This window comes from Grampus griseus, assembly GCF_964374135.1.
Source record: "Grampus griseus genome assembly, chromosome: 16".
NCBI lineage: Eukaryota > Metazoa > Chordata > Mammalia > Artiodactyla > Delphinidae > Grampus > Grampus griseus.
The window spans coordinates 32,496,192-32,517,724 of NC_139010.1; the positions used below are offsets into that span (position 1 = coordinate 32,496,192).

Sequence of the window (21,533 nt, forward strand, 5' to 3'; positions counted from 1 at the left end):
CTTCAGTTTCTGGTCCCCCACCCCATTGGGCACCCCTCCCCAAGCCTGCCAACAGACTGGTCTTCCTCTGCAGTCTTTCTCCCTGCCATCCAGCCTCTACATCCGACAGCCACTCCCCTTAGGTCGGAATTTGTCAAAGGCGGTTCCGGGGAAAACTAGCTCTATGGGATTTTAAAACGTGTTTCGTGAAAGAAGTAATTTGCTCTCTAGTCACTTTGGGAAAATCCAGATTCTTTAAGGCCCTTCGCATGGAAGCGCGCTTCCTCCCCTCCAGAGGGCGTAGAGTACGCAGCTTCCGCCCAACGATCTGACCAGAGAATCCTTCGCTCAGGGAGGACCCATTTCCGAGGAACAGACCTCAGGCAGCCTGGTCTGGAGTGTCCTGGCCACTGCCCTCCTTCTTCCCAGAATAGGCCTCCTTCAGTGACAGTGCCCACCTGGACAGACCCCACGTGGGCGTCCAGGCACTGCTCTGCAGCAGCCGTGCTCAGTTCACACGGCCCAAAGCACTGACCGTCTCCCCGCTTCCTTCTGGAACTTTTCACAACTGGCCTTTGCCACAAGGACAGATCCCTCCAGCTCCTCAACGTGGCCTTCTGGCCGGTGGGCACGGGGCTCCTGCCTCAGCCACCCACGTGCTCCGAGGCACCCGGCACTGAGGCTCAGGGTGGCTCTCAGAGGCCCCGGTGTGAGGGCTAGTGGAGGGGGCAGCCTTGCCCCCTCCCCTCCATCCAGAGCCCGACCCCTCTAATTGTTGTATGAGCTGAGCCTCTGCCTAAGATGTTGTTGCAAGGTTGAAAAATAAGTTTTAAAACTAGGTTTCTAAAAAAAGTTGAAGGTCTTTAGTGTCTAGAGTGGTTGGCTTTTAACTCCCCCCGCCCCCCAGCAAGTACCGGCTCCTCTCTGACCCCCGGTTTCCTCCTGCCTGCGATGGAGACGATAAGGCCCACCTGGGTCCTGTGTAGAGCCAGGGCTCACGTGCTTGGGGCTGTGCTAAGTGCTTCCTATTCACTAACTCATTTAATGGACACAGCAGCCTACGAAGTAGGCACAGTTATTAGTTATTATCGCCCCCGTTTTACAGATGGGGAGCCTGAGGTACTCAGAGAACAGCATTTTGCTCCAGGTCACAGAAGCTGGCAAGTGAGAGTCAGGATTTGAACCCAGGCAGCCTGGTGACCTTAACCGCTAAGCTATACTGCCCCGTAAATGAGGTGATAACAAGGGTCAAATGAGGTTATGACATCGGTGCTTTGTAAACTGTAGAGTGCCTTGCACAGTGAGAGTGTCAAGTCAGCACACGATTTTGGAGCACCTAGTGTGAATTTTTGTCTCTCAGCAGACATTCAGGAAGCATGTTTTCAGGCTGCCTGTGGGGTGCCCAGCTTGTCCCTGGAGGGTTCCAGGGATGAGGCTCCCATGCCCAGCCTGGGTCAGGTGTGGTTTAGTCCCTGAGTAGCCTCATACCCAGAGATTCCCTGCATGCAGATTTGATGGCAGCCAGGGTGACGGGCACCAGATCCCAGCTGACTCACCCCCTGCACCACAGGCCTTCTAGAAAGAGGCAGGACTTACGGGGTCAGTGTGCCAGCTGCAGCCCAGCTGGGACGCCAGGAATCCACACGGAGCCACGGGGACGTCACAGGGCTTCTGCAGAAAAAACCACAGATGCTCCCCAGGGGGAGCAGAGCCCTTGCTCCCACCAGGCTTGGCATAGCCTGTCATAGTCACCCTGTCCTTTCCCACCCCCCCACCTCGAGACCCCTGAGAGCTCCCCGGGGCAGGCCCCTATTTGAGCGGTCTGGGCCCACAGGCCTGCCCTCAGCCGGCACCCGCAGGAGGTGCCTGGACATGGGTGGGCAGAGAGAGCCGAGAAGTTCAGGGCAGCCAGGGCTCCCGAGGCCCGGGTGTGGCCCTGGCCCCACTTCTGACCCAGAACAGAGGCTCAAGGCTCTGCTCCACCTCCACCACTGCCCCTGCCGTGGGCCTCAGTTTCCTCATCTGTAAATGATAGACCTGAGCAGATCCCCAGATCCATTCTAGATCTAAGCCATGAGGCCTGCTTGCTTTTATCATCTACCACTTTCAGTGCAAATAAATCTTTTTAAAAATCTGACAGTTCATAGGAACTAACTAAAAGAAAAGGTATACACGTAAAAATAAAAGGCCAGGCTCAGGAGAAACAGCTACTGTCCTGGGCCAGCCTGTGTCATCCCTGTGTGACTGGGTAGTAATCACCCACCCGCTCTGGGCCTTAATCTTCTCCTCTGCAAAATAGGATAATAGTGTCCCCAAGCTGCTGTGAGGCCGTGGTTGATGTAAGGTTGCTTGAAATGTGGCTGGCTTGCCTGAGTGGTCCATACGTGGGTTGTCAGCTCAAGAAGAGCCTGGCTCTGACTCCCAGTTTAGGGAAGAGAGGACTAGGTCACGAATTGGGAAATCCGCATGCAGGTCTCTGCTCATGCCTCGACTGGCTGGTGACGCCAGGCTAAGTTCTCCTCTAGGCCTCCGGTCACTCCTTTTAAAAATGGAGCTGCCCAGGACTTCCCTGGCAGTCCAGTGGTTAAGGCTCCGTGCTCAGTGCAGGGGGTTCGGGTTGGATCCCTGGTCGAGGAGCTAAGATCCCACGTGCCTCCTGGTGTGGCAAAAAAAAAAAAAAAAAAAGGGAGCTGCCCAGAGGTTTTCTTCTCATGTGTCGGTACCAGGTGGTTAAGAAGGGTGGGCAGAAGGGTGTGTGGAGGATTGGCTGGGGCATGTCTGGACCCAGTGGGAAGAGTACGGGCTGATTAGCCATGCCTGTCATGGGTGCAGGAGGTAGGAGTAGCGTCCCATACACCACAGCCCTATGTGCTTCTTAAGGGCTCATCTAGTTATATCTGACTCTCCCTTGGACATGCCATTGCCCCTGCCCCTGTCTGGAGCTCCTGGAGAATGCCAGGTGAATGGATTTGGAGGCTTGAGGGGCTGGGGTAATGAAGACACAGTGGAGAACACCTCTTTGTCCTAGAGCTGGAGCTGTAGGAATATCTGCAGTGTATTTACAGCCTTCTAGAGGACACCAGATGGCAGTCAGGGGACCCTGGCTCTATCTCCAGCTTCATCCCACCCTGTGATCTCTGAGTGCCCTTAAGGAGCTGTTTCCAGCCTCCCCCTTTCCCACTGCATGGCATCTGAGCCTTTTGTCCGGCACCTATAGGTTCAGTACTTGTTCAGTTTCTCTTTTCATTCTGAGGAAACAAAAAGCAGAGGTGGCATAGCCTTGGGAATGAGAGAAAACCCAGCAACCTTATCCAGGGCTGAAGCTGGCCCTCCTTCACCTTTTGGGGAGAGAAGCTGGCAGTGAAAGTTCACCCTGAGGTCACGGACTTGGAGTGTGGCCAGAGGGTGGCAGGAGGGTTTGGCCTCAAGGGCATGGCCTGGGCCTGCTAAGGTGTCACATGCCCCAGGGGGATGAGGCACACCCCAAGTACAGCTGGGATTCCCAGCACAGCGTGGGGTGGGTCGGGACCCTGGGTTGGCACCTTTGTCAGCATAGCATCAACACGTGTTCTCCCAAATCAGCCGTCCTCTCTTCTGGATTAACTCTTGTGTCCCAGAAAAGGTTGTCAGGTGTACAAGGCTGCCCTCAGGAAGCGTCCTCTCTGATGCACCCAGGGTACATTGTGTTGTTCCGTCAACGACCATTGACAGTAGGGGTTCCTGTAGAGGAGAGCGGGAGCTGGGAGATGGGGTCATGGAGAGAAGTAGGTCCACCCTTCCAGGAACCTCAAGTGCCAGGAGGTGTGGAGCCTGGTCGAGTCTTGTCATGGGGCACTCCCGGAGTTGAGAAGGGGGACCTGGATTTGGAAGAGCTGTTGTCCAAATCAGGATTTCCCTTTTCAGAACACTGTGCCCTGAGTGACTTCACTTACTCAGCGCAGTGGGCCGGGAGGCGATGCACCTTTCTGTTTGACAGATGAAGGCTTAGGGAAATAAAGTGCCCTCCCACACTCTCCCAGCCGAGAAGGTCTGGCTCTCAGGGCCCACCCCCTACCCAGGGGCCTCACCCCATGCAAGGCCAAGGTGGCCCAAGGGCCTGCTCCAGCTGCCTGGCCAAGAATGGGAAGCAGCTGGTCCCGGTCAGCTGCCTGGAGTTGCCTCTTTCCTCCCTCTCCCCACTCATGTCTGTCCCTCTGCCCCACCTCCCTGACTTCCCTGGGATAGGACACAAAGTCACTCTGACTGTCTTTGCTTCACCACCACCCTCTTCCTCTGCCTCCAGGCAGTGTGTCTGGTGCAGGCTGCAGAGCTGCTACACCTCTCTGAGCTCCTTTACTTTTAAGAGGAGGAAGGCATCAAACTCCATCAGTGCTTGCTTAACTTCCGTCACTTTCATACCATTTATACTGTGTTTAAAATCGTTCTTTAATCCTTTTAGGTTTGCCATCCCTCCCTTATTTAACCCTGTCCTAAGTAATAATATCCACGAACTCACCAGTGATAATTGCTGTAGTCCAGATACTTCCCTATGAAAATGTACAAGTTTTGCCCATGGACCACTTAAAATCGTCTTTGTTCCACCAGTGGTACATGCATCACTCTTTGGAAACCCCAGACCGAGTTATCAGAGTCTCTCTCCATCCTGAGATCCTCTGATTAGGGCTGAGTCATTGCGTTTTCAGCTCTTGCCATTCTGGGCCCAATGATGGCCATCCATCCATCCGTCTAATAAACATTGCTGAGCACCTGCTGGGTACCAGGCCCTAGGCTAGGTTCTGGGAATCCACAACTGGAAGACATCCCAGCTGACGGGGGAGCTGGATGCAAAGACACCCCACTGGTCTAGTACCACCAAGTTGGGGGTGCGTGACAGGGGCACTGAGGACATAGAAGTAGAAGTGAGTGACTCTGCTGGGGGAAACCAACCAAGCGGGTGACCGTTGAACCAGGCCTTAATGTATGAAGGGAGCCAGGCATTCTGGGCTGAGGCAAAGACGTAGAGGTGTGATCTTCAGAGCACAGTCCAGGAGGCAGGGAGCAGCCCCACGTGGAGGACACAGGATCAGCGGGGAGTAGTGGGAGGTGGGGGCCAGGCAGAGGAGGACCTAGAGTGACACTCACACTCAGGTCACTGTTGAATCCACGACATCTGCCCCTGTTGGAGTCTGAGAACTAGAAAGGGACTGGTCGGGATGGGTCCCCTGGAACCCCAGGCTCTGCCACCAGGCTGACGAGCAGGCATGTCCCAAGTTCCTTGGCCCTGGCAATGTCTTGGAATGCAGCCTCTTCTCTGCAGACTGTAGGTATAGTCCCCCCACCACTGTTGACGGCACTGCTCGCCCCGGGGGAATCTGAGCTGCAGATGTGCATGGTGATTGAATTGTTTCTGCACACCACTGCTCACACAGCTCCCCTGGGGACCTGCCACTTGCCTGTGCAAGCTGTCAGGAGTTGTGTGTGCTCTGTACGTCTGGGCCAGCCCTCAAGTGTGTGCATATACCTATGCGTAAGTGTGCAAAGGGGGTACATAATTATGTGGGTGTGCACACACATATGCAAATGTCTCTCCCCTGGGTGCTTGTGTGTTAAGTGTGCCAGTTAACTTGTCTGGCCTCAAAAGGGAAAAATAAAACACACTGATGTTAGTACTGCTGATGTCAGCCCCAGGGAGCTGCTTCCAGGGCTCCAGGACCCCACTTTCCATGGGGCAGCTGGGAGCACCCTGCTCCCCGTTTCTAGGCAGGAGCCTGCTGAGGGCCATGTGCCTCCCCCAGCGTTTCAGAACAGGAGAGATTCTTCCAGGGAGCCTGGAGATGACCCAGGGCCCTCCTTAGACCCCGACAGATGAGTTCCAGTCCTGCTTGCCCTTGTCTCCCTGTGTCCATCCTGCTGCATGAGGACCCAGGACCCGGTGGTTCCCAGGCTCCCTTTCGACTCTCAGCAGTCTACTCTCTGAGCAGCCCTACGTGCCTGAGAGCAGCTAGCTTTTCCTGAGCGTGTCTTCTGTTCTAGGCTCCTCTGAGGCTGAACTTGCCCATGCCCCGCTAGTGGTGAGTCGTGCAGAATGGAAGCTTGTCCCTTTCAAGAGCTCCCCTGGGAGCTGAGAAGACCGGCCAACCCACATGTCACCATCAGAAAACCTGCCTACGTGCAGTTAGGCCAAGCCAGCATAAGCTGCAGGGAAAAGTGTAGAGCAGAGAGAGGGGCAGCGTCTGCGGTCTTAGGTGACCCTGGAACAGCGGTTCTACCAGAGTTTCCTGGGCCTGCAGGCTCCCTGCAGGCCGGCCTTGAGACAGCCTTCGCAGTTCTAAAGTCAAGTATCCTGCACTTGTTGAGATGGCATTTTCCAAACAGCTGGAGCTCCTGACACCAAAATCCTAAGATGTTGAGTTTGAAGGGCTGCCAGCAGCCTGCTAGCCTTCGTTTTACAGATGGGAAAACTGAGGCCCGGAGGAGGGTGGCAGAGCTGGGCTGCCTCCAGGCCCCCAAGCTGACTAGCTGTGTATCTCCTGCAGGCTGGTGGCTGCTCAGACCAGGAGAGGGGGCCAGGGGCCACAGGCGGTTGACCGCCTGAGCTCACTCCCCACTGGGAGGTAGGCAAAGAAGAAGGGCCGAGGCCCTGGGTACACCCAGGGCCGGGCCAACAGTGATCTCCAGTTGGGAGGGAGCCCGGCCTTGGTGGGCACTGGAGTTGCAACCGCCACGGAGGATTTGTAGCAACTCGACTCTTAGCTTAGAGGAGTCCAGGCTGGGAGGAGAGAGACTGCAGCCAAGCCCAGCAACGCTCCTGCGGCGGAGAGCGACCTCTGCTGGCCTCTGAACGCTCGCCACTTCCCGGCACTGGCCCGCAGGCAGGGAGCCCAGTGGCACCAGGATGGCCTTAGAAGCAAGTGGATGGGTTTGGACAGGTTAGGTGGAACCAGGGGAACATCTCTTTGGGCTGAGGCACAGACTTGGGTGGGGACTTCCAGGAGGCCCTGACAGTCTTGGAGGAGTTGGAAGAACAACACATTAATGGTTAGAAAGGCAGAGGGTTTGAATCTCAGCGCAACACTGTCCCGGCTGTGTGATCCTGGGCAAGTCACTTCACCTCTCTGAGCCTTTTAGGATTGAGTGAATTATCAGTGCACAGGGCCTGGCCTGGTGCCTAAACACAGCAGGTGCAGAACTAATGGAAGATCTCAGACTGCCCCTCAGTGAGCTATTAGCTCTCTCATGCCTCCTTCAGCCCTCCTCCTCTCTCCATGTCCATAATCTTTAGCCTTCTAGGCCTTGACTCTTTTTCTGCAGGGCTGGAGCCTCCAGCCCCATCCATTCCTGGTGTTAATAACCCCAATTTCCCAGTGATCTTGGTGGTTTAAAAATGTCACCTCACCTGTGAGTATCTCCTTCATTAGCCAGACATTTTGTTCTTTTATAGATTAAGACCTACACGACACACAGCTGTCCCTGTGATGTCTCTCCTGTCAATGCTCTGGGTCTCACAGGTGTCCCAGGCCTAGCCATTCATTTCTTGGTTCCTACAACATGGAGCCCCAGCCTGGGAGAAAAGCCCCCTGGTGTCTAGATCCAGCCCAGACATGCTGTGTGACCCAGGAAACAGCACCTGTGGGCCTCAGACTCCCCAGAATAAAACCAGCTGAACTCGGGGTGGTTTTCCTTTGGCCAATGATATTCTGAGCATCTTTGAATCCAGAAGTCAACTCAGTCCAGCCACTGGCCTCTAGAAAAGATTGCCCCTGAGCCAGAGTGGAGACAAACCCGACAGTCTATCTCCCCTTTACTGTTTGCTTCCTCGGGAGAAACCTGTGGCCCTCTGCCACGGCTCAACAGGGAAGGACAACCTCTGGGCCCCCAGGTGGCTGTCTGGGTGAGTCTGGACTCCTGGTGCCTGCTTGGGGCTTCCCTGGGTGGGCTGAGCAGCCCCAGGCCCCAGAAATGATCTGTCAGTCATTCTACAAGCATTTATCAAGGCCCCACTAGGTCTCTGACACTAGAGACAAAAGGCCGTGCCCATCCTTGGAAAAGTTCCTACTTTTCTTTCTTTCTCTTTTTTTTTTTTTTGGCCGAGTCGGGTCTTAGTTGCAGCACACGGGATCTTCATTGCGGCATGCAGACTCTTAGTTGCGGTGTGCAAACTCTTACTTGCAGTGTGCATGTGGGATCTAGTTCCCCAACCAGGGATCGAACCCGGGCCCCCTGCATTGGGAGTGTGGAGTCTTACCCACTGGAGCACCAGGGAAGTCCCCCAAAAGTTCCTACTTAGAGACAGAGTGTTGTGTGGCCACCTAATCCCTCACCAGATTTCCACAGTGCAGGTTTCTAGCCCCCTGGGCAGTTAGCTTCATCAACAGCACCCCCTGCTGGCCTCTTGGGCCACCACAGGCCCTTTGTCCTGGTTGGCTGCAGCCTGCAGCCAGGGCATTGAAGCCTGCACAGGCCTGGGGTTTCTTTGTATTTTCCTTCAGCCTCCTCCTGACTTGGCGCAGGCCTTTGTTTTTTTCTGTTTTTTTTTTGGCTGCGTTGCTGCACGTGGGCTTTCTCTAGTTGCGTCAAGCGGGGGCTACTCTTCGTTGCGGTGTGCAGGCTTCTCGTTGCAGTGGCTTCTCTTGTTGTGGAGCACAGGCTCTAGGCGTGCGGGCCTCAGTAGTTGTGGCACGCAGGCTCAGTAGCTGTGGCTCGCGGGCTCTAGAGCACAGGCTCAGTAGTTGTGGTGCACAGGCTTCATTGCTCCGCGGCATGTGGGATCTTCCCGGACCTGGGACTGAACCCGTGTCCCCTGCATTGGCAGGTGGATTCTTAACCGCTGCGCCACCAGGGAAGTCCCAAGGGCTTTGTTTCATGGGTCCCTTTGGTTTGGCGTCCCTGCCCCACTGACTGTGGAAATGGCGCTCTCTCATTGGGACCCTGGCAGCCAGCGTTCACTCATGTCCTGGGTGGGGCTGGAAAGACCCAGGTGCCTGGGAGACCAGCAGGGTCTCTTCCACTCAGATGGCATCTGGCACCAGGAGCTGAAGTGGCCTCACCGAAGGTGGCATTGGCTCAGTCCTGCTCTGGGCCCCACCCACGTCCCTGCTTCCCTCACCAGGGTTTGTCCCTGGTCCCTGGAGTCCAGGGACTCCAGGGACCAGGGGCATTGGCTGAGGTTCCATGCAGGTAAACTCAGCAGGAGAAACCCAGCCCCTGCTTGGGGGAACTACAGGTGTAGCAAGGAGAGTAACCCTGTCACCACTCTCCCCGCTGACGCACACACCTACAAGACGGTGGTACCCTCCACCCTCCCTGGCCCATCCCCAGTACCTGTACAAAAGTTTTGGTTGTAGTGGGAAAGCCAGGATTCTGGAGCTGCTACTATAACCCCTGAGCTTCAGTTTCCTCATCTGTAAAGTGGGGATATAGTACCAGTGTCTTTGCCTAGTGCCTGGACCAGCACCTAACTTATAAGAGGAATTCAACAGTCACCTAATAGGTGACATGGAGTGGATATGGGGTTACAGCAAGAGTTCCACGGACCCAAGAAACTGATTTCATTTCCATCTCTCATGCCCCGTAGAGCTAGCACAGTATAGATATTGATAAGTGTTTACTAGGTGAGTTGGAAGCATGCATGGATGGGCAAGGGGAGGCTGAAGATGTTTGGGTGGGTGGGTGGATGGATGGACAGACGGGCATTTAAATGGATAAGTAACGGAGAAGTTGGCTATCTGGGGATGTAAATGTGTGATAGTGGTGTGAATGCAGGGATGCTGGTGGGGTGAGGGTAGGAGAAATCAATGTGGGGATGCTACTCCCATTTTTACCTTTTTGCTGGAAAGCTCCAAGAAAGGTGAATCCAACAAGCATTTATCAAAGTACAAATGCCTAAATGACCCAGAAACTCCACTTCCAAGAGTGTGTTCTCTAGATTAATTCACACATAATGATGTGGCTGATACAAAAGGCGATCCTTCAACACTGTTTGCAATAATAAAATCTGGGGACAGCTCAGGACTCGTCACTTGGGCAAGAGTGAGCCCCTGGAGCAGAAGGGCCTTTTCTAGGACCTCGGGCCTTAGGACTGCACCTGGCACGGGTGGACATTCAGATGGCAGTTGGATAAATGATTCATCGGTGCCTGGGAATACTGTGCAGCCACTAAGAAATGAAAAGGCTCTTTATGTCTTGATGTGGAATAAACTTTGAGATATTATTAAGAGGAAAAAAGCAAGGTCCAGATAGTGTGTGCAGAATGCTATTGCTTGGGCTTCCCTGGTGGCGCAGTGGTTGGGAGTCCGCCTGCCGATGCAGGGGACGCGGGTTCGTGCCCCGGTCCGGGAAGATCCCACATGCCGCGGAGCAGCTAGGCCTGTGAGCCGTGGCCACTGAGCCTGTGTGTCCGGAGCCTGTGCTCCGCAACGGGAGGGGCCGCAACAGTGAGAGGCCAGCGTACCGCAAAAAAAAAAAGAATGCTATCGTTTTATGGGTTTTTTTTTTTAAGGAGTGGCAGGGGATAGTACACATAGATATTTGCTTCTCTAAGATGAGTCCCTCAGAAGGAGACAGATGACACTGCTTCTCTCTGGAAAGGCCCCTGGGGGCTGAACAAGGCCAGCACTTCACTGGACACCTGGGATTTTTGAACCACGCAAATGAGTTGCCTTTTCAAGCACAAATGGAACGATAAGAAGTGCTTTAAAGGAGCTGCGTAGGGAAGAGCTCCTTGGAAGAGGAGCAGGGCATTCTTCGCGAGGCTGCGGCCAGGCATGGTGTCAGTTTCCCCAACCAGGGTGCCCATGCTGGGGGCAGAGAGCCAGGGCATGGGAGCAGACAGGCAGACAGACACGGTCCAAGCTTCCACTAGCTGTGGGACTTGGCAGATTTCAGACCTCAGTCTCCTCATCTGTAAAATGGAGATGCTTCTAGTCTTACAGAGCAGGCGTGAGGAGTCAAGAAGAGAGTGCAAGGGCCCAGCCTACAGAACGTACTTGGTAGATGGGACCTGGTGACGTGGACAGAGATGAGGGGCCTTCAGGGGGCGGCGTTTCGGGAGAGCAGAGAAGGCCAGGTGCTGGGGGCCTCTGTTGAGCACCCTGTGTCTGACCCACGTGTCTACAGCCTGGCTTCTTGGAGGGCGAACAGCCAGTGACGAGCAGACTTACGCTTTGGCCCGAGGACCTGGACCCGTGAGCAGTGGGGGGACCAGAGGGGAAACCTCTCTCTTCTCTCTCTGTCTCGCTGCCTCTCCTCCTCCATCGTTATCTCCATCTCTGCCTTTGCAGTCGAGGCCTCCCTGGAGAGGCCTGGGGGCTCCAGGGGCCTCCTCACATGCGTGCTCATGTGCCCCAGGCCCAGCGCCATTCAGGAAGAGTGAGCCTCCTGAGTGCGACAGCTGTGTCCCCCAACCACTCGGCCGTGAACTGGCAGGCAGAGCCCCGGGGCCTCGTTCGAGCTCTGACACAGGCTCCCTGTGCCACCCCGGGGAACTCCCTTCCTCTCTCTGAGCCTCGGTCTCCTTATCTGGAAAAGGGGGGCGGTGCTGAGGGCTGCCCTCCTTCTTTCCCGGGAGGGCAAAGGGGAAACATGGAATTGTGGTTTGCAAACTCGAAGGCGTGGGGGATTCGGGGAGGGCACCTGTGATGGGGCTGCTGCACTTAGACCACACGTGCAGTCAGGGTCGTCATGTAGAAAGATCCCTGTGCACACACACGTGCACACTCACACATACACACACAGCCACATCGAGTGGGTAAGCCCTGTGCCTGCGGATGGAGCCGTCGTCCCTACCACCGCCGCCCAACACGCACGTGTGGGCGTGGTGGACACGCCTGCCCAGTGCCCACATGAGCCACCCACAGAGAACACCCAGGAGCACCTCCTGCCCTCAGCCCAGATGGGGTTCCCCCAGGGCTGAGCGTGGAGAAGCGCTGGCTGGCCGTGGCCGCAGTTCCTCCTTCCAGCGCGGGGCTGCCCAGGGCAGAGGCCACCACAGCTCACGAAGGGCCCTGGAACCCGCTGGGAGCCACTGAGGCCAGCACATCTGAGTCAGGGCAGGAGGGTGGCGATGAGGCCGGCAGGCCTGGCACAACCCCAGTGACACCCACTCTCCTCTGTCTTCACAGGCTGGACAACGTTCATGGCTCTCGGGTAGAACCCAGTGAAACGGCCAGAATGAATTCTATGGACAGGCACATCCAACAGACCAATGACCGACTGCAGTGCATCAAGCAGGTGGGTGTGTGGCCCGGGCTCGCTCCTCTGCCTCTGGTAGCCAGGCCCGCTGGCGAGGGCAGGGCAGGCGAGGCGGGCAGAGCAGTGGGGCTGCTCTACGCTGTATAGCTGAGCACCCAAGGTGCTGGGTGGAGGTGACAGTGGGCAAGGCCGACTGCCTAAGTCTCCCCAGCTGCCCCCCTCGTGAGAATGTGGCTGGCGCGGACCAGCCTCACACTGGAATCACTCACCTGGGTTCAAAGGCCGGCTCTCTCCTGTCCCTTCCCTTCCCTTCCCAGCTGTATGACTTTGGGCCAGTGTCGTGCCCTTTCTGAGCTCTGCTGTGCACTCTGGGCTGTTTTGAGGATAAGGTGAAGTGCCTAATCTCCTTCCCAGACCCAAGCTCCCCACTTCTCTGCTCCAGGGGTTCTCTGTGAAGAAATAGAAAAGGAAACCAACGCCCAGAAGAGGGAAGGGAGTCACCCGAAGTCACACAGTCCTGCCCCACAGGTGCCAGGAGGGCCTCGTCCCAGAGGGTACAAGTTCCCCCTCCTTCCTGTGCTCACACCAAGCTTAAGACGCCATTCACCTGCCAGTACCCTGTCCGGATTGCTCACGGTGGGCTCAGAGGTCCCCACTTGAAGAAGCCTGGTTACGCTTGGGCAGGCAGATGCCCCCCAGTGGTGACCAGGAGTGATGCGGCCACCCTCTGGGCTCAGCTTCCCTGCAGCCCAGGGCAGCAGTGTCCCTGCACAGGCTCCGGTGTTGTTTTACTCCAGGAAGGGGCAGAGGCTTTGCCATCAAACCGACCTGAGCCCAAATCCTCACTCCTCCACATACCCACCCATGGTATAATCTCAGGCCTGTCCCTCTGTTTCTCTGAGCCTCAGTTTCCCCCGTGAAGTGGGTCCAATAAGGCCGACCTCGTAGGATGCTCTGAGGACATTGTGGGTGGAGCACGTAGCCCAGGCTGGCACGTGGCAGGTGATCAGCTCACTGTGGCGGGGGCTCTTGTCCTCAGTGTTGCAGTGACAGGGAGGGGACAGCTGTGGCGAGGCCCCTGGCTTAGGCGGGCTTAGCTGGCAGCTCGGGTAGCCAGGATAGCCCTCTGGCCTCAGGACCCCGGGGGGAGGCAGGGGCAGACCTCACAGTCCCACCCCCACCCAGCATGCCCCCTCCCCGCTGAACACCAGGGCCCAGTGGAGCTGAGGCTAGTCGGCAGGAATGAGGGATGTGTGCCGTCCCATTAGCATCACGCAGAGCAATCTCAGAAGCCTGGGCCGGGTCTGAGGAGAGGAAATTGAAGCAGACTTGTTACAGATTGAACTCCACAGAGCAGCTCTCCCAAACGCCAATTACGCCTCTGTTCCCCGTCACAGAATAGAAACCAGACGATGGGCTCCTCCTCTGCCCTTCCCTCCTTCTCCTCCGCCTCTAAGCTCTGCGGGACTCTCTCCCAGCTCTGCCTTTGACCCAGTTTCTTCCGCCCATGAGGGATCAGCTGTCAATGGCTCCACCCCCAATAATACAGTCAAGCCCCTATGCTAGAGCCCTCTGTGTGCTGGGCAAACAGCTCCCCCTCAAACCTGCTCACAACTTGTCTTTTCTCTCTGCGTCTGATTCCCTGCAGGAATCAGGGTGCCCTTTAGTCCCTGGGCCTCCCAGGGATCCAGCGGGGGCAGAAGCCCACCCAGGAGCAGCCCTCACAGGACTCAGATTTACCAGTCAGCGAGCCTGAGCCCCCGTTCCACCATTCATTGGTTTCCTGACCTTGATTAAGTCACCGCTTCATCTCCCGTCGTCTGTAAACAGGCGTCGTGATGCACACCCAGCCATTGGGTCCCAGAGCTGTTGAAAAGCCAGGGATCGCCTCCACTGCCCTCCCCCGGCCTGCCCTGCACACACACACACAGACACACACACACACAGCTCTGCGTGTGGGCCAGAGAGTGGCACACCTGTGAGGGTGAGCAGGCTGTCCAGATGCCCCCCCACCCTGGGCTATCCAGAGCTCCCTGTGTCCTCCACGCCCACTCCCGCACTTCCAGGCAGACACAGCTCAGCACTGATGTCTGCTCCTCAGCTGCCCCAGAGGGCGACCGCGGCTGGCTGAAGACTGTTGATTCTCAGATGTCCCGTATCCTAATTAGAAAAGAAAGGTCTGCGTGCCCTGAGGATGATGCGTGTTGGCTGTGCCTACCTCTGGCTGGTGGAGCTGTGGCTCCCATCGGGGGCCTCACAGCCTCCGACTCTCGGTCCTGCCTGACTTCTACGGCGCAGCCTTCCCTGTCCACCCACCCCGGTTCTAGCCACTACTGGCACGCGCCAGCCCCCGAGCACCCGGCTATCCATCTTCCCTCCAGGCCTCTGTCTCAGCTGCCTTTCTCCTTTCTCAGCCTCAGGTACAGGGAGAACCAGTGCCCCCTCTACAACATGACCTACTCCTGTCCCCACGGGCTTATCTGGGCTACACGTGCAAAGCCATGCAAATCAGCTAATTCCTGCACAGCAACCTCCCCAAACCCCAGGTGCCCTTTTGAGTATCTGCACTTCCCATTTCTGAGCCCTGGTGCTTCCTGGGCACCCAGTTACCTCACCCATCCTGCTCTTTCTCCCTTAAGATACAAGCCCTGCAAGGTATACATCAGGTCTCCCACCAGGCTGAGTTCCTCAGGGGCAGAGGATGTGCCGTATTCCTCTGTAAGTCAGCAGAGTCCAGGCCAGGGTGGGGCCCAGATATGTTGGGGAAGAATGAGAGAGGGGTAGACTGACAGATCGATAGCTAAGGGAATGAATGGATGGGTGGATGGACGGACAAATGGAAAGGCAGTTAGTGAGCGGATGGTAGGTGGATATAGATGATGGATAGATGAATGGATGGATGAGTGATGGGTAAAGTAGTAAATGGATGAATGGGTTGGTGGGCAAGTAGATAGATGCATGGATGAATTGATTGATTTTGGGATGGATGGATGGATGGGTAGATGGATGGATAGATGATTTCATTCACAGATGGACTGATAAAATGCATTCATCACTTGGTCTGGTAGCCAGTCCCTAATCTGGGCATTGGTGTCCCCAACTCCTGCTCCAGCAGACTCAGTGGCCAGTGGATATAGCCCAGAAGGATCTTCTGAGAAATTGTAGAGATGGGCAGGCTTCCTGGGGAGGGACAGGGTATTAGTATCCAGTAAGAGCCACAGCCAGGGAGGCCTCTGCCTGTGATTCAGATCTGTGCTCCCATCCCCATATCAGCAAAGGGTAGCCAGGCTCAGCCCACCCAGCCCTGCTCCCTCCACTGGGGACCCGTTCTGAAGCTGCCGGATTGCTGGCCAGCTCTGCAGATGGACCATCCTTTGGCCAGCTAGCTGCTCACTAGCCATTAATGCATGGGCTTGGCCTCGTGCCAGTTTTGGGGGTTCTGGAGGTGAATGGGGCCCCAATTCTGCTCTCAAGGAGCTTGCAGGAGAAACAAGAAACTGTACAGAGGTCCTAGCATATCAAGCAATAGCAGTCTTTACCTGACACCTACTCTGTAATGGGGATGTCATGACGTATGTTGGTTCTAAACTTTGCAGCAGCACTGCAAGCTGTCCCCACCCCCTTTTGCAGATGAGAGATCTGGAGCTCAGGAACACACCCAGGCTGTGTGACTCAGTGGCCGATATGGGGTTTGGTCCAGGTCTATCCTGTTCATTCCACTGCATCACGTAGCCACCTTGTAGTCTAAACAGATGACAGAAGCACAGAGAGGGCAGGAGGTTTGGCCAACGCCACAGAGCCACAGAGCAATAGCTACTGAATGGGGTGCCTGACGTCCTTTCTACCAATGAGTTGCGCCCATGAGTCACTACCCATAGCCCAGGCCGAAGGCCACGTGAACTGGCTAGGTCGAGAGTGGAGAAGCTCAGCGGTGGGCTGGACCGAGATGGGAGGCTGGGTGCTTGGGGGCCAGAACAAAACTGGGCCCATGAGACTGGGAGCCCAGAGCCCCACAGAGGTGTGCCTAGGGTGGGAGTGCTGTAGGCGGGCAACTCTGAGAGCACCAGGCGGTGGTTGCTGACCCTGCTGATTGGGTGTGACATCATGGAAATAAACGGAATAAGTCAGTTAGCAGAGAGAGACTGCTAGGCAGGGAATTAACCGATTTGCATGGCTTTCCACGTGGAGACCAGATGCCGCCCGTGGCCTTGGAGGGGGCAGGTTTTAGGGAGGGCACAGGCGGCAGAGGCGAGGGCCCGTGCTGCCCTCTCAAAGGGTCTGCTTCTGGCCGTGGACGTCCTCCTGTCTTCTGCAGGAAGATCACGCGCAGGGAGCTCTGTCTTTGCAGAAAGAGCCGTGTGTGGGGCTAGGGCGGGAGCTGCCGAGTGCTCAGCGGAGCCTTTGGGAGACAGAGTCGGGGCCAAGGGCAGCCCCACGTGGGAGCATCCCACGCGCCAGGCGCTCTGCCAGGGGCCATATAAGCCTCATCGTGGTTAATCCTCACCGTGGCCCCCTAACGGAAGGCTGTGTCGCTGCATGCTTGCCCTCTTTCTTTCATCTCTCCCTCTCCCTTTGCTCCCACAGAGGGAGGATACTCCAATTCATTTCACTTTCCTCCATCCACTTTTAAATCTTGCCTTTCACAAACCACATCGTAATAGCAGTGATGAAACCCTAAGCAAGACAAAAATTACCACCACCAAGCCGTGATCTGCCATCCCCATTTTACAGATGGGGTGACTGAGGCTCAGAGAGGGGAGGGGTTGCCCTAGGTCAGTAGATAGTTGTGGATGAAGGCAGTGTGACTCCAGGGCACCAGCCCCACAGGGGCTCCCCCAGCACATTCAGCTCGCCTCCCAATTCTGAGACCTGCCAGCTCCTAAGACCCCTCCCTGCCTTGGCTCTGAGGCAGACTCTCACTGCAAGTTGGGAGAGAGCCGCTGCCCTGGGGACAGCTGCTGTTCCCAGTCTCTCCCAGCACCGAGGACACAGAGATCCCAGAAGGTACCACCATCCCCTTTGCAGCTGGCTTACACTCCAACCCCTGTGGACACCTTCTAGGTGTCCTGATGGAGGACCCACAGGCGGTCGCACCCAGCCCTGGAGTCCCAGCTCAGCCCCAACCTTCTTCATGACCCTGGACTCAGTGCCTAGTTCGGCCTGGCCTGGGAAGACACGGATAAGTGTTAAGGAGGGAAGGGGTAGCCATGGAAGCCACCCTCCACCCCTGTCAGCCCCGTGGCCTGGCTCTGAAGCAGGATCTAGACGCCCTGGCACCAGAATTCATTCTCCGTTAACTCAGACCCCGTAACTGGGCAGGGCCTGCACCCCCGAGCTGAGCCAGACCGAGCCCAGGAAATCTGGCTTTGGGGAACAGGGGTGGCTAAGCCGCATACACCTGACCACGGTGTGACAGTAACCTGGGCACAGTGTGCTTGAGCGCACCTTCCCGGCTGGGCGTGGCCCGGAGGCCTCTTTCTGACGCCCCTGCTCTGACTGGCTATAGCAGGGCTTGCTGAAGCCGGAGCAGGCAGCATGGTGGTGCTGGTTACTGGGGCAGGGGTGGGGGTGGGTGCTCATCAAGAAGGAATCTCCAGGGCCAGTCTGTCCTGACTCGGGGAGAGCCAGCAGCCCCAAGGATGGGAGCCACATGCCACCCTCCTGAAGCCCACAGGGTTTCCTACCCCACTGCCAGCATCCAGAAGACATTTTAGTATCTAATATTAGTGCTCTTTTCTAAACCCTCGTTCTTCTATCTTTGCGATGGGGCCACGAATCCCCATGCCACCAGGAACTGGGCTGGGGTTGGAGATGCAGAGGGAAGGTGGATAAGAAGGAGTTTGAGAAAACCCATTACTCCTGGCCTGCCCCTTTCTGTGTGTCTCCTCCCCAGGGATGCCTGGGGTCTTTGCGGCCCCAGACTCCCACACTAACGTGTGCTGGCCTCACTCCTGGAGCCTCATGCTGCCTCTCCTTTCCCTCTCCCACAGCACTTACAGAACCCTGCCAACTTCCACAATGCTGCCACGGAGCTGCTGGACTGGTGCGGAGACCCGCGAGCCTTCCAGCGGCCCTTTGAGCAGAGCCTGATGGGCTGTTTGACGGTGAGTCTGTACTCGCCCCGCCTGTGTCTGCACCCAGGGAGGATGGCTAGGGACTAGTGCGCCTGTCCAGGCTGCTGCTGGAGGGAAGGGCACTTCCGTGTGTACCCGACACACATACACCCGCAGGGAACCTGGTCTGATGGGGAGACAGAGTCCTCGGGATTATATGGGTTCTTGACAATTGGTGAGAAAGACATAGATCCTACTTTGAAGAGTTCCAAGTCCGATGGGAGTAAATGTTCCATCAAAAGTAAAGCAGAGAGACTCTTGAAGGGTTTTCAGCCCTCCTTTTATCCAGTCATTCATTCATTCACTTAGGTAAACATCTTTTGAGCTCTTTTTATAGTCAGCCAGCCATCTATCCATTCATGTAAGCGTTTATTGAGCTCCTATTACATCCATCCATCCAGATGAACACGGATTGATCCCTCGTTTATCATGTACAATCCCCTCTGCTAAGTCCTGGGAAACTGAAGATGAGTGAGACCTTGCCAAGCCTGATTCCCTCTTTAGGGGGGAGACAGATGTGGAAAGAGACGGTTGAGAAAATTGTGTACAAAATGGAGGCAGCATAGAGAAGGGAAGGGTTATCGGCCTGGGTGGTGGGCAGGTTGCAGAAAACTGAGAAAAGGAGCCACTTCTACATCTGCAGGAGTTTGATACATCTGCACAAGCAGCTGAGGATAGCGAGAGCATTCTAGGCACATGGAATGGCACACACCAAGGCCCAGATGTGCAACAGAACCCAGGGAACTGAGATTAACTCAGCTTGGTAAAGGTCTAGGATACAAGCTGGGCAGAGGCCAGGCCAGATCTAGCGGTATCATTTGCCAAGCTTCGGAGCTTGCTGGCTGACAGCCACGTGGAAGGAGCTCAAAGCTTATGCTTGTCCCCAGCCACGTGGCCTATATCCATAAGGGTGAAGGCACCTCTGCGGCCAGTGAGGACAGCTGCTCAGAGGGTCCTGAGTCAGCTTTAAAGGGAATGTGGCTAAACACATTGCTGGGGAGCCCAGCTACCCCAAGGCTTGGAGAGGAGAGGCCAAGACTTATGCCTGGTTAGGCGGGAACAATAAGTAAAATTCAAGGGCACCGTGTTTTCTGAAAACCTCCAGGACAAGAGAGAGGTGAAAGGCCATCACTGCAGAACACCTCTCCTGTGCCTGACACTGAGCTTGGCCCGCTGGCTACGCCTTCTCACTGTGTCCTCAGAGAAGTCTGGTCCTGTCTTCTTCCCCATTTCATAGAGAAGGAAACTGAGATGTTGTGACTGACTTCCCAAGTTCACACAGCCACTTAGAAGTGGACCTGGGATTCAAGTCAAGACCCGTCTGCCTCTAGAGGGGATATTTCTGGCCATTAGGGATGCGAAGCAGGGACGCAGCCAAGACCCTCCCCGGGCTCCTCCATTTGTCTGAAGCTGACACCATCTGGCTCCCTCAGGGCCACAGGGCCAAAGCAGGCGGCAGCCTGCACTGCCCAGCCCTCCTTATTCTCCAGCCCCCTGAGCTCCCCCTCCCTCACCCAGCTCCCTTAATCCTCTTTGTGGGGATCCTGAGTCAGGCTAAGCCCTGCGGGCAGAGACAGATGTTACTCCCATCCCAGCTGCTGGTAGCCGTAAGTGAAGGGGGAGGGGGGGCTGCCAGGCTCCCCCAGCACCCCATCCCGAGCCTGCCTCTGCCTAGGAGGTGGGGACCTGAGGCTGAATCCAACAATGGCCCTGGCCAGGCTGGCTGGGCAGGTGGACAGGAGATGACTAGAAACTGGCCCTGCCCCAGCCCTGTCATTCATCTATTCATTCAACAAACATTCACCAAGTCCCTGCTGTGGGCAGGTCCTGCACAGGGGCCCCCCGAGGGGTGTGCAGTGAGCACAATGGGCCTCTCTCAAACAGCTTACCTTCCAATGGGGAGGCAGACGCTAAACACATAAGGAGTATGTAAGGATGGAACCCAGCACCCTGGAAGAGGGGGCGGGGTGGTGGTCAGGAAAAGTCTTGGTGGACGTGACCTCCAGCTGAGACCTGAAGAGCGAAAAGGAGTCAGCCAGGGGAAGATGAGAGAGAAGGGTGCTCCAGGCAGAGGGAACTGCCAGTGCAAAGGCCCCGAGGCTTGATCTGTTCAAGGAACAGACAGAAGTCTCAGATGTCTGGAGCACAGGAGAGGGAGAGGGGTACAAGATGAGGTCAGAGGGGGAAGCAGAAACCAACTAACAAAGAGCCTGCAAGCTAAGTGAGAAGAGTTTGGAGATGATTTGAAGGGCAATGGGGAGCCCTTGAAGGGTCTTAAGCAGGTGAGGGATGGGATGTGATTTGTGTGAGCTCTGAAGGGGAACATCCTTGGAGGGTAGGATGGAGGGATTCTGGAGGTCTTCCTGGAGGAGGGAGCCCAAGGAAAACTGTAGGATCTGATTGGCAGGGGATGAGACCACAGGAAACTGTGTAGACAAAAGCCCAGTGCCAGCTCTGCACCCCAGTTTAAGGCATACACTTGGTTGAATGGCCAGCTGTGACCCCCACCTGAACCCCCGACCTGCCGCTTAGCCAGAAAGGGGACTTTGGCCCACTGGTCACAGCCATAGAGACCTGAGTCTGACTGTCACTTGGAGCACAATAGAACCAGCAGCAAGAAAGGTTGGGGGGCAGAGGGGGTCATAGAAGACACCCTTGGTGCCCACAGCATTTTCCCGGCACTGTCTCCTTGCATCCTTATGAAGACACTGCAAGGGGTCAGGGAAAGGCTTATCAATGCTATTTTACAAACAGCTTGCTGCAGTCCCAGGCTGGTACCACTGACCCCCCCAGGAGCCCCAGGGCCCTGCTTGCTCCAGTCCTCCTATCCCCCTGGGCATCCTCAGCCCCAGCCCTGCCCCATGGGGAGGGATGAGATAGGACAGGTGAGAGATCCCAAGGGGCCTAGGTAGGGCGAGGCTGCCGAGTACCCCCCATCCCGCTCCACAGCGACACACACGCACACACACACACACACGCACACGCACGCACGCACACACGCACGCACGCACTCGTACCGCTTCCCGTTCAGGGGCAGCCTGAGCCCTCCAGGTTGCTGTCATCCCCTGGGTGACCTCTGGAAACAGATTCCTCTGGATCCGGCTTACTTGGAGGATATAAATTAAAAACCACTTAGCCTTGGGCAGTAAATGGACACATTTTTGCCACACCAGGGCCAGGCCCTGGGATGAAGAGCATTGGGACGCTGGCGGCCCCCTGCCCCACTCTCTCCTTCATGCCCTCTGACGCCAGGATGCAGAAGTGCAGGAGCCC

At 56.3% G+C, this 21,533-nt stretch overlaps 1 protein-coding gene across 4 annotated transcripts in view; it reads left to right on the forward strand.

Moving 5' to 3' along the window:
• Positions 1 to 21,533, forward strand: part of ZMIZ1 (zinc finger MIZ-type containing 1) — a gene marked incomplete at its 3' end in the record, with an annotated part of 188,508 nt that overhangs the window by 69,760 nt on the left and 97,215 nt on the right. For all 4 annotated transcript variants that reach the window (XM_082672927.1, XM_082672928.1, XM_082672929.1 and 1 more), the window contains 2 exons: positions 12,078 to 12,186; positions 18,138 to 18,251. In XM_082672927.1, the coding sequence (XP_082529053.1) occupies positions 12,127 to 12,186; positions 18,138 to 18,251 (174 nt within the window). In that variant the 5' untranslated portion in view covers positions 12,078 to 12,126. The remainder of the gene's footprint in view (positions 1 to 12,077; positions 12,187 to 18,137; positions 18,252 to 21,533) is intronic.